The 13,326-nt window shown below is 39.3% G+C and overlaps 1 protein-coding gene across 5 annotated transcripts in view; it reads left to right on the plus strand.

The window, feature by feature from the left end:
• Positions 1 to 5,686: 5,686 nt before the first annotated feature.
• Positions 5,687 to 13,326, plus strand: part of map7d1a (MAP7 domain containing 1a) — a 38,718-nt gene continuing 31,078 nt past the window's right edge. For all 5 annotated transcript variants that reach the window (XM_086311150.1, XM_086311153.1, XM_086311154.1 and 2 more), the window contains exon 1: positions 5,687 to 6,094. In XM_086311150.1, the coding sequence (XP_086167276.1) occupies positions 6,025 to 6,094 (70 nt within the window). In that variant the 5' untranslated portion in view covers positions 5,687 to 6,024. The remainder of the gene's footprint in view (positions 6,095 to 13,326) is intronic.

Consider the following 13,326-nt stretch of genomic DNA (forward strand, 5'->3'; position numbering starts at 1 on the left):
ATCACATGGACAGGTTATGAGCACATTCTTTGCATTTCTGTTACACTCATGATGACACTTTACTGTGTATTTTTTACCTGCACAAAAATAGCATGATTTACTTCATATTATCCTAGGGAGGTTTGATAATTGTCGATAATTAATTTGTTTATATAGAGTAAATGTGATTCATAGATATATATTTTTCATGTAAACTTGCAACTGTTGATTAGTATTTGTATTTCTCTGGATTTTTTTTTTCTTGAACCTCAGGAAGAGGAAATAATATTAGAAGCAATTTTACTGGAAGACAAAGTGTTGTTGCTTCAGGGGCCAGCCTGTAAGGCATTTAAAGCTATTATAGTATTTACAGAAAAGACATAACATGGACACAAAAGACAGACAGCTGTGATAGTTACAGCTGGACAGAAATGTTCTCTCATCAGTATAGATTAATCCTGTCTAATCTAGAGACTTGCATTAAAAAAACTAATCCTGTGAGCATCAGCATGAGTAAGAACATGTGTGTAAATGTATGTGTCACAGAGCTCAGTTGGAGCTTGACCTGAAGAGCATATCACTCTTTGTTTGTGTCTGTTGTTTGGGGAGGGGGTCAGTGTGAAGGCAAATCATTCATGTGACTCTTAATATCATTTATTATTGTGATCATTGGGTATAATATGCAGTGGGAAAGAATGAAACTTTCAGTGTTCAGTTTAAGTTAACAGGCATGCCTAATGTGGTGGCTGATGAGTATATATCAGAGGTATCTTCAAAATTACTACATAATTCTGTGATGAATATAAAAATGATTTTAATTATGTGCTTTGGCCAGTGCAGCATAATTTTAGAATGTTCTATACTTTTGTTGACCTTTTCTCCCCTTTTGTTTATTCTGTTATTAAAAAAACGTTAATTAGCTTTCCTTTCCCTTCATTTATTTCCTTTCCTTTCCTTCCTGATTACTTTGCGGTGATGTTGCTGGTGTTCTCTTGGCTGGTCACTTTAACCTCACTGAAACTCAGGCTGTTGTAGTGATGGTCTCCCTCCCTTTAAATGGAACTAGAGGTCGAGGGAAGGCACTCCCACCCCTATAATTCAAGTTTTTCTTTTTCCTGCCTCTGTTATTTTCCTCTCTCTCCCTGTCCTCTGTGGGTTGTCATGGAAATGAAAGCTGGGGTGGGGTGGGGGGGCTTCTATTATTGAAGCAGTTGTGGGTTTGGTAGTGGGCAGGGAGTTGGGTATAGTGAAATGAAGCGATTCATGCACTCATAAACAGAGAGTGCGCTGGAGCAGAAGGGCGGTGGGGTGAGGGAGAGAGAGGCGAGGAAAAGGAGAATAGAGAGGGGCCCCGGGGGTGAGCGGAGAGACGAGCCAACTCCACGTGTTTTGGCCCTGTTTCTAACTGATTGCACGTTTTAGGCCATTACGTCATGGTCTGCGAGGCTCTGCTGTTTGAGACACACTGCTGCGGAATCTCATTCCTCATGGAAGATGGCAAAATGAACTCTTGGTAATGCCACCTGTTGTTGGGATAGTAGGAAGATACTGTTCAAAGAGTAGTGAGCATTGCTGATTTTCTCATATGTCATATAACAGATGAAAGTAATGTGACTGAACAACAGACTCGTGTAAAAAGATCTAAAGACTGACTCTGTCATTTATTGGCTGATCTTAGAAACAATGAATTCCTTAGACCCGGGGAATTCCTGGGAATTTCCTTCAGTCTACAAATTTTAGTCTAAATACTTACTAACTATTCTCCTTACATGTTGTCTGGTTGTCTGTTTCTCTGTGTTAGCCCTCCACCTGACTAGCAACCTAGACTCAAACCAAGGACAATGTTTATATGTTATCAACTGGGACATTTTTTTTGTTTTAAACCCTGAAATTAGGTTTATTTTAATCTTATTTTAATATAGATGTCTGCACACACTGTATCTTAAACATACATATTCCAAGATTCTTGGATATGTAACTTAATAATATATCAAGATCTCCCAAGGCAATTAAAACTCCAGCCCACAATAAGAGGCAGACTACATTCAGATGATTCAGACCAAACAGTGATCTTTCTTCCAGCGCCCCAGAGACACACACAAAGACAGAAGCAACTCTCCCACACTCTGTCTCGCCCTGTAACTCTGCAAGGGCTCACACACACATTTTCAATGTGACATGTAATGTAGGACATGATTAAATCACACTACATGAAACAAAAGACAACATAGTCGTAAATTATTTGAACCTACAGGCTCCCTGCAGGTGCCTTCGCCCTTTCACCCTGTTGAGTCTAGACAATGGTGCAGTAAAGCAACAGTGTTGCTTTCTGAAACCTGAAAGCAATCTGAAACAGCTACTCCAGCTTTAGTGACATCGCTACAGTGTTGTGCAAAAACAGTATATGTTCTTGCAAACAAACATTTTCCAGTAATAAATCATATCTACCCTTTCCTTATTCTACCTGCCCTTGCTGCTTAAAATGCATCCTTTTCTTAAAATAGAGATGGGTCAGTGCTCTCTGGGGACATTCTGAACATTCCTGCTATTGTTATTTCATTACTAGGATGAGGGTTGCCCTTGCCATTCATAGCAGCTGACCTCTAGACTTTGCGTCAGTCCCCATTTCTTAGAATCAAAAATATGAGATTGGAGTTCTTCCATTTGCAAAGGTGATTGATGGACAGCTGTTTAGATGATTCAGTTCTCATGCATCTCTTTCACTTTCACATTTTACTTGCTTTTTACTCTATGTAAGAAACGGTTACTATTTATTGGTCAACTACGTGTAGCAATCTCAATATAAAAATGCTAGGATGCTTATTTTACAAAGAACTACTAGACCTTTGCATATATATAAATATATATACATATATATATATATATATATATACACACACACATGTATAGCGTGCCTGAGAGGGATATAGCCATTATACAAAGGAACAAAAAAAGCAAGCATTAGAGATCAGCTTCACCAGGATGTTGCGGTCATGCCTGAACAGTTTGGGTTTACATTAGTCTTTTGATCATTTTTTTGAACAACCTTGTCCCTTTCAAGAGCAGGGGTCCTGTTGGGTCATGTTCAAACAACCCAAATTCGAACTGGTACAAAGGGTTAGGGTTATTCTGCACATCTAAGTGCAGACTACTGTTTCCACAGAAACCCCTCAGCAGCCCTGTTTTCTCCAGCACTATCTGTTGTTCCTTGAATGTTAAGGCTCTCAACCATATCTTTAAATTACTTTGAGCTTTTGTTCTTCTGCTTTTCTGGAGTGTGTTTACTAATGCAATTATGCCCTTTAATCTCATATTCTCACTCTTCTGCCTATTTTCAGTGCACAAACTGCTTACAGTGATCAGGGTTAGTTTTAATGAGATGTGCATTTAGCTTATATACAGCTTCACGGGTTACTGAAACAGTGGTACGAATTCACAACAGAAACGGAATAAAGGATCTAAGAGCCATTAATTGCTGAACCTCCTGAATTTGTGCAACATTTCAGCACATGTAATACAAATTTAACGGTGGCCAAATGTGATGTTTTTTAGTTTCTGATTTGCATCCATGTCACTTTGAATGGCTCATTACTTAGAATGCTTGATAAATGGACACATGGCTCCTGATACTGAGGTATGCTTTAATTTCCCTATCAGACTGCTTGCCTTCAATACTAGGTCTTTTGTGCAGTGTGTTGTGTGTAGGGTTTAGCTCTACTGTACCTTGTTTTTGTTGCGGTATAAAAGTAAAAAAAATATCATTCAGTATTTTTGTTTATTGCATAGATTGTATATAAAATACATTATTACACTCTTATTTCTTATGTCTTTCCTGCAAAAACAGGTAATGACCTCAATGACATTCGCATGAAATGAGTGATTAAGATATTTTATTCCCCAGGAAATCTACATTTTTTAAGTCTCCTTGCGTCAATATGTCATAGTCAAAACAAAATGTGGAGAGCACATCAGTATCAGAGATTGTTCATGACTTCAGATATGTTTAGTTAAAGGATGTTAATGTTTACACTAAGTACGGGAATTCTTCCTTGTCCTATGACATGAAAGAGTTTAATAAGGGCTTACACATTTCTAAGGTTCCTGGTACACACTTATGGCTTCTATCTTCCGTAAACAAACATGACATTTTTGAGCATTCTTGAGCTTTTGGCTGACTAATGGAGCCATTGATCTTTAATTAAAAGCAAAGAAATATGTTTTCTGCTTGCTTTCCATGTGTTCTTGACTTGAAGGAAATAAGAACTGAACTCTTAACTGCTCCTTTTATCTTAAAATTAAAAAAAGACGCTAATCTGTGATTTAATTATAGATAGCTCTTGAATCAACATAATTCAATGACATTAGGGTTACTGGGAGAAATCCACTTATTTAAGTCATGATTAATTTATCAAGGATGATTAAGAATAATATGATTACAAGTACATGGAGACTTTAAGACACACGTGGTCACACTTTTTTGGCTTCAATTTGGCAAAACCAACACACTCCAGCAGCATACCCAACCCCCACTTTCTTGAGCACCCCCCACTTTCAAGTTGCAGTGACAGGTGGCTCTTGGGGGTTTGGGTGAATACAACTCAACAGCTGCACAAAAGAATCCCAATGGGGTCCTTTTGACAGGGTGTCCCCTCTCAAGCGTGCCGATGGGCGCCTGGCCCAGCCCCCACCTTGGCAGATGCTGTAGGAGATCCACAGGTGGTAGATGAGAAGACACAGTGGAGTTCTTAGAAATGCTGTGTAATCAAGATCCATTTTTAGGGACTTGTTTTTGCCACAATTAAAAAACACAAGCTGCACACAAAGTCTGCACAATTTTATTATCTCAATGCAGTAGGCTGAAGTAGATTCCAAAATAAAACCTTATGTATGTATTTTGACTGAGCTGTCTTATGGAAATTCATCTTCTACTATTGTTTCACTGCTGTAGTGTGTGCTTGGGAATGTCTGGTTTCGTTTAGACTCTGAAATCTCAGATGAATCTTCTTTAACGTGTCTCTAAAGATTATAGGAAGAGAAGAAGTATTTGGGAGGCTGCAATAATCATCACGTGGACTACTCAGCTTTTTTTCTTTGGGGTGTTTTCCTTCTGCACTTAACTGGGGTTAAAAGTACACAAAAGCCACCTTTCCTTTTATTCTGATTCCTAGATAAACCTGTAAAGCCGCATGCTGGATTATAATCCCGGAAAGGCATTTGAATTCTGCAGGTTAAAAATGATATACTAGCATTTACCCAGCAGCACGTGAAAACCTGTTGTACTGATCACGCCTATGTGGGGTTTCAGTATGTAGGTACATTTTTATGTGGGGAAAATGCTTTAACCAACTCATGAATTAGACAAGCTAGAGACTAAACTATATCATCCAGGCACACAGGTACGCTTTACAAGTCAAAGGTTTATTTGAATGTGAACTGTGAACCGGCTGCGAGTCTTGTAGTTTTTGTGGGTGAGAGAACCAATCAGAACGTCGGGGGGAGGTTAGGGAAAAAATATTTTTAACATGAAAACAGATACAGGGATGTCAGTGAAATCTGTGCTAATCTTGCGCTAAGCACATTCGAATGTATCAGTAATTATTCGTGTCTTCTGTATCGTTAAGGATAACTTAACAAATAATACCAGAGTGTCCCCCTTGTTGATAGTGGTACAGTCCGATCCGGAGGCCAGCGAGGGATCGTTCGCACCAGCAGAGCATCAGCTGTGGCGTGTCGTGGAGTGAGAAACTTCTCTCCCTCCTCCTTGTTGCCTCTCTTTCTTCTCATATTCCCTCGGACACCTTGTCATCTAACTTTTCAGAGACGCAGTGACCGGTGAACAGCAGCTGGCTGTACAGGCGAGGGTTTCGTTTGTTTATTTATTTTTTATTTCTGACCTATCTGGACGCTCTCCGGAGGATTTCCTTTTCCAGTTCATGCAACTGGAGTGACTCGACCAACTCCCCCCTCACCCCACCCCACCTCCGAATCCCTGCCTGAGGAATGAGAGGACTGCTGGAGAGGAAGAGCCGAAACTCGCATGTTTGAATGAACAAAAGAACAGAAAGCGAGGCTATCGCTCCCGGAATGGAGGGAAATATTCTGCCTGCAGCAACATGTAAGTCATAGTATAGACAGGAATTTGGGAATTCAAAAGCATGCACAAGTGCTTTGTCATCCACGTCCTTTGTCAGTCTGCAACGAAATGTTTTAAGACGCAACATAGTTGTCGAGTCAGATTTAGAGGTTAGGAAACATTAATGTTTGCGGGCTCGACAGTGTGATGGAGAATAATGAATGTGGGATCAATTATTAATGTTGATCTATTATGGGAGCAGAGAGGGAGACAGACCGTTCATAAAGCGTAAAGATAACGCAGCCTAGTTTAACACCTCAGTCCCAGAGCAGATTTGAATCTGTGTTGTGAGGTGATTTATCAATTTGCAGATCTTAATGTAGAGAAAAAGTCAAACACCGGTGCGATCAGCTGACCGTTGTTGTCTCTTAAAAAAAAGAAAAGAATGTCTGTTGCCATTTTTTTTGCACAGAGCTCAGGTTATAAGGGTTATAATAACAACACAATTTGCACTAGATGAGGTAATCTCACTAGTCTCACCCCATCCCCCGCCTCACGTTATGTTTAGCTCTCTACTAACACGATGGAGTCACAGGCGGTCTTGTATCATTTGCGGTCTCCTCTTTGCGTCTCTTCTCCTCCAGCAGAGCATGTTTTCCAAATTCAGTGAATAGTTTATGCACAGGTGCAGTCATGCTCCCTGCTGGTGCCGCGATGCATCAACAAACTCCTAAAATCTAGAACATTTTAATGAGATCAGCTGCCGACCAAAGTGCAGGATGAAGAGTCCGCAACACACTCTGGCCAGCTTTGCCGTAGTTACAGATTTATATGTGCAGTTACAAACGGTGTGATCCCACAATCATGCAGTTCAAAGACAGTTTTCCCATTCGGTCGTAACAAATGTCTGAGCCTGAGACAAGATGGAATATCCATGCTGGAAGTCTGCCAATGTGAAATCTCTCATGTAAGAGAGATCGACCAAGTCTGGTCTAATATTTTGGTTTCCACGTTAAACTACTGTATATTATTGACATGTTGCCCGTTTCTGGAAATAGAAGGGGACATACAATGTGTCTGATAACAAAAAACTTCCTTCCTTTTCCTCTGTGGGGGGAGGTCAGTGTGATTTGACTCTGTCTCAAGCAGGAGGGGACAGATGCTTTACTCTGATTGTAGGTGCCTTCAAAATGTTCTGAATAAAGCTTGCATTGAAGGCTAGCACACTCTCACAAGAAGAAGACTGATTTCAGGCCACTCTAATGTTTCATGTAATGAAGTCAGCCAGACTATTATGCTCCCACGCTTATTAAAAATGATCAAAAGTTCTTTCCCCAGGTTTCTTTGATGCATTGATGATCAGAGATCCAATGCTCCTTGTGAGCAACGCAATCGTGCATTGCTACATTCGACTCAAGCATGATATTACATTAAATCCAGTATGTTGCTTTAATAAACATTTGACCTCTTTATGAGCTCAGTTATGAAAGTGAAGAAAGGGTACACTAGTTGCTAAAAATGTCTTGCTTCATCATGTCCTCCAAAAAACACGTATTCTTGGCTCCTCAGCAAATAATTGACACAACAACTGAAGGCAGCGAAAGCATGGATTACAGTAAAATAGGCTGTCAGATGTCTGGGCCCTTTTATTTTCAGGCTTTCATCTTCTTGAGTTCTTCATTCCCTCACAGTTTAACAGATGGGCTTTGTTGTCCTCTTAACTTGAACAACAAGGTTGTGACCAGTTAAGATAAAAAACAAGCTCTATGTTCTACGTCTACCTGCAATTTCTAGAACATTTACTGGCATCTCAGAGGGTTTGAACTAACACACAGACAGCAGACTATAACTACAGTGACAACTGAAAGCGTAAGCGGAGTCAATAGAAGATGGCTCATAGTGTTGTCAATTGTGTAATAAGGGAGAATCCACCAGCTTTGCCTGTCAAGCGTGTAGTGAACAAGATCTGTCAGCTACACATTTGCACGGGTGATTATGTAATCAAAGGAATACATGCAATCAACTGTGCCGCACTTTTTTATTTGGGGGGGTTGTTAGGTTTGTTTGCAAATTAACAGAGGGCAGAGTCACATGCGCCCCTTTATATTAACTGACTAATGTGGGTTCTTTTAACATCAGAGGGGAGTCGTTGTTTGCAATGTCATGATGTCTTAAGGTGATGTTTTCATGGGTTTCTGAGGATATGTGGAGTAAATGTGAAAGCACTAATGTTTAACGTGGGCAACTGGGAGTATATTAAGATTCATATCTGTTACCATGTTAAAAAACAAAGATTGTGATAGAACATTTGTGAATATACATCAAAAAAGATATGGATTTTACTTTGTATGTTGAGCAGTGGCTTATTGGCAGTATACTTAAAAAACAACTTGCCATTATCAGTTTTAGCAGGTTGACTCTGTGTGCATGTCATCAGGAATGTGGTCCCAGACTGTACAGAAACTACCACAAAGCCGGTTTAGAGTACTTTGACTGTGTTTCTATGTCTGTCTGTGCTAATGTTGCAACTTTGTGTCATTCAGCGACAAAACATTACACGTACATAGGTGGAATAAAAATGCAGGTGAGAAAGGAGTGAAGGATGCTGGAAGTAGAAGGGCCAAGTGGCCCATTGATTTTCCTGTTAGGGCTGGACAATGTTAAAATTTTCCAGTGAAACTATCAGTGTGAACTGGAGCTAATTAACAATCTAAATGATCTAAGTAAAGTAATTAGATGGAGAATGGCTTGTAGTCTCTAAAGATACAAAGATACAGGATGCTATTAAATACTCCGAGTGCGCAACCTGTACCAAGAGCCACCAAGACATATCTTTATATCCTACCCTCTATGGGCTCCAGTGTACCTAGTTAGCTCTGGAATTTGGGGGACACGGGATTGGAAACTTTCACACTGGTGCTTCCTTCACCAGTACTTATTATTAACTTAGCAGTAACCAGTGCTCATGACACTACATTTGCTAGTCACATGTGATGGAAGTATTCATTAGTGTATGGGCAGAACTCCCAATACTATCTTAGTAAAATAAAAAAGAAGACGACATCACCTTATGGTGCCATTCAGCATTTGCACTTTTCAAATTAAGTATTTACTTATTGGATTCTCAAGGAGACAGATTACTAAATTGGTGTAAGGAAACAATCAAAAAAAAAAAATTGAAAAATTGCCTGAAACAGAACTAGTACATGTCTTGACCATGAACAAATAAAGTAGGCCAAATAAGTATTGAACAACTCAACATGTTTTTCTGTAAATATATTTCTGATGGGGCTAGTCACTGTTACCGATATCAAGTGACTAGCCGCTAGTCACTTGATATCGGTAACAGTCAAAGTAATTCACACATATAAAACAAATATGTACGTTTTATAAAGTGGAGTGACACAGGGAATACGTTTTGAACACAGAGGTGCAAAAAGTGATGGGAAGCCAATGAACAAGTTGAAATCTATTTCTGTTACGATCAAATTAATATCAGGTAGTTCAGTCCTAATCGATGGTTTCAATTCCAAGGTGTCACACAAGAAACATCTCATGATGAGTAAAAGCAAACAGTTCTTTGAAAACTGTTGCAAGCTTATTGTTGCAAAATATACCGATAGCATCAGTTACAGACGTATATCTAAACTTCTGATGCATAATATCTGGACAAGCCAATGAACTATTGAGAGTATATAGTCTGATCAGATGAGACCAAAACACTCTGTCAATAGAGAAATATATTTACTGTGAAAAATGTTGGCATGTTCAGTAGTTGAATAGAATATTTCCACTGCTGTAGCAGATTTATTCATTCGATTGCTGACTCTGAATTCCCGTTTTATGCCCACGTCGTGCAGTCATTTCCATTTTTTTGCATTTCTAACTCCATTAATGACGCATTTTCATCAGTTTTATCAGTGTGTAATGTTCTCTGTGATAGGTGTTGGTGGGAGCAATGAATGGTGATCTGTCTCAAGATGTTCTGCAGTTCATGTAGTGTCATTAAAAACCTGATTCTGATATTCTGCAGTTTTTTATACTGTTTTTTTCCATCTCATTTTTGTATTACTTGGTGCGCGTACAAAAGGACCAATCAGTGAGCTGGCTCCATATTACATAATCCAATTAATTCAGCATATGTGGCCGCAATCACTGATTACATTGTCTATTTAATGGATTTTTCCAGGCATCTTAATCTGGCTTTTTAACAAGAAATGCCAAACTTCATGCATGCTTGAAAGGATTAAACTGGCAAACGGAGTGAACTGTAACACTTTACCACACACTTTGAGAAGATGATGCTTTTCTTTTGGTATCAAGATTAATTGATTATTCTTCTAAGGCTACTGTGGGTGGCCATGTTCAGATATTTTCAAACTCTACACTGAGTGAACTTTATAATGGGACTCGTGCCATGTTTTAAGTTGGGAGAGAAAAGGGGAAAAACAGAAACATCTGAGTCACACAGAACCGACTGAAGTCATGCCAACACTGTGGCACTGAGGTCTGCTTTTAAAGCTACAGTGCAGTCTTTTGACAGTGATGCATTTGTAGTTGAGTACAGAAGAGCCAAAAATCTCACTGGACTGGCAATGAGACAGTGACAAGGGCCTCAGCTCTGAGGGTGTTTGACACTGTAGAAACCAAGATGATTTGAGTATTATCAGTGTCATAGCTTTTACATAAAGCAGCAAGAGCAATAAATATTTCGTATGCTATTTCTCTGTGCGAATATCCTCAAGTTCATTTTAGAAGTTAAAGAACATTTTATGCTAACCTTTAATTTCAAGTCAAATATTTTATCCAGAGACAAATTCTCCAAATACTCAAGATGTGCACAGAATAATCTGTAATAATTTACCCTTCTAACAATCAAAGTAAGATAATTATTTTAGGAATAAAAGCCCTTATTGGTTTATCTAATGTTTAAAAGTTTTTGTATATACATGTTTATCTATATTAAAAAAAACTTATAAGGGAGAAGTCTCTGGAAAACCCTCCCCATTAACAAGCATTGCATGGATTTATGCTTGTGCGTTAAATCTATGCCATAGGTACACAATGACCTCAAACCCTGTGCTGTAACTTGGGTGGTAATCTGTAATGTAACTACATGTCGACACAGCTTGCAATGACTTTAACTAGGCCATTCGGTCCTAGTGTTTCTTCCTGTGCACTTCCAGCTACTACTACTTCTGTTGCTATTTTTCAAATTGACTTAAAGAGAGAAATTGCAGACCAGCAGGGGTTTACCATGCACAGGTATAGGGTCAACAGCATCAGCCACTTATATTGGTTGTGTGGGTTCTTCGTAGATTCTGCACAGATGTAAGAATTAAACTTTTGTTGTAGTCTTCCAGGATATAGCAATGATCAGTAAGTGCATACAGACACCATTATTTACCAGCTGCAACAATTTGGCTTGTTGTTATTACCTTGTGAAACTGTGTGTTTGTCTGTGTGTTTCTGGAGACACGTGGGCCAGCATTTTTATGTCTGTCTGTGGGTAGACTTTGGCTACGTTCACACTGCAGGCGAAAGCGCATCAAATCCGATTTTTTTTGACCCTATGCGACCCATATCCGATCATGCTATGACAGTGTGAACGGCGCAAATCCGATATTTTCAAATCCGATCTGGGTCACTTTCGTATGTGGTACTGAATCCGATACATATCCGATGTTTTAGAAAGCGACTGCTGTTTGAACGGTCAAGTTGCATTAAATCCGCCTTTTACGTCACCGACACAAGACTGAAGCCAATTATCAGCGCCAGAGAAGCGCCCGAGAAGACATCGCGAACGCTTCCTGGCCATCCAGTGTAGATGTCAGTGAAACTGTTGGGAAGACAACGTAAACATTTTATTTGTACTGTATAATCTGCAGATTCTGACAGAAATCTACAGCTATCCTTTGAAGCACCGCTCCTCTCTTAAACGGCAATAAGGATCATTATTAGGTTATTTACATTATTATGTAAATAACAAAATAACTTAAAGCAAAAATTGGGAAACGTGAAGACCGAAGTCTTTATATTAACGGCCATCAGTCAAACAATACTGTTGCTCTGGGTCTAAACAGAGCGCGTTGTGTGTGACATCTTCTTTTGCGCATGCGGGCCGCTTTGAGCGTTCACGCTAGAGAGCGTTTGCTGTCGCATTTTATTTGTAGTGTGAACGAGCAGACAAAAAAATCGGATTTGATCAAAAAATTGGAATTGAGCATTAAGACCTGCAGTGTGAACGTAGCCTTTGTCAATGTGATGACACTAAAACCCTGAAAGATGCAGTCAGGTGAGTTTACACGTGTACAGCCATGATCAAAATGAGTTGGAAGAGTTAGAAGTTGGGTGTGGTGTTCAATATTTTTGTGTTTTTGTTTATTTTTATTTGTAACTTCCCATATATCATAATCATCATCTTCATGCTGTCTAAATATATACAGTGATGGCCAGCCATCAAAGTGTAGCTAGGATTATTTTGTCGTTGTGAGTCCCTGTGTGTGTTTGCATGTGTCATCACAGCAAAATGTGGTTCTGCAGATACCAACTGTTGCAGCAACAACTACAAAGGTGGCTTTGAATACTTTGGGAAATGTTTCTGAGTCAACGGTGTCACAACCCTGCATGATACACGGAGCTTCAGAACTATAGACGGAGCTTCAGAAATTCACAGTTGAATTATAAAAACAGACAAATAGTATCTTTAACATGAAAATATGGATTAAGGTAGGATTAGAGTTAAACCAGTCTATCTTTGAACCATCTATAACAAATTAAATTGCATGGCATGTCAAACGCCAGGGTTTGTGTGCAAATAGTAGTTCCTACATTTTGATTAATGTCACTTAAATATCTCTGCTGATTCCTGATTCCCTACTAATTCACTCAATTCACTCAATGGCCAGAGGGGCCGATGGCGCGATATGGCAGCCTCGCTTCTGTCAGTCTGTCCCAGGGCAGCTGTGGCTACAACCGTAGCTGCCTCCACCAGTGTGTGAATGCGAGAGTGAATGAATAGTGGCATTGTAAAGCGCTTTGGGTGCCTTGAAAAGCGCTATATAAATCCAATCCATTATTATTATTATTATTAATTTCCACAGTCCAATTACATGTGCTGTTAGTCACACATAAAAATGACCTGAGGCTGTAGTTTTAATACCCTTCCCTCTAAAATGAAATGCTTGTGACACCAACACCATTTGCTTCTGGAAAATAAATTTGAAGACTAGCTTTACTAAAACCTGTATTTATCTCATTGGGTCCTTTGGTCT

Source organism: Aulonocara sp. 'chitande type north' Nkhata Bay, linkage group LG11 (assembly GCF_057382095.1).
Source record: "Aulonocara sp. 'chitande type north' Nkhata Bay isolate Kocher_YH1m ecotype deep benthic linkage group LG11, A_spYH_male_GT1.1, whole genome shotgun sequence".
NCBI classification, from domain to species: Eukaryota; Metazoa; Chordata; class Actinopteri; order Cichliformes; family Cichlidae; genus Aulonocara; species Aulonocara sp. 'chitande type north' Nkhata Bay.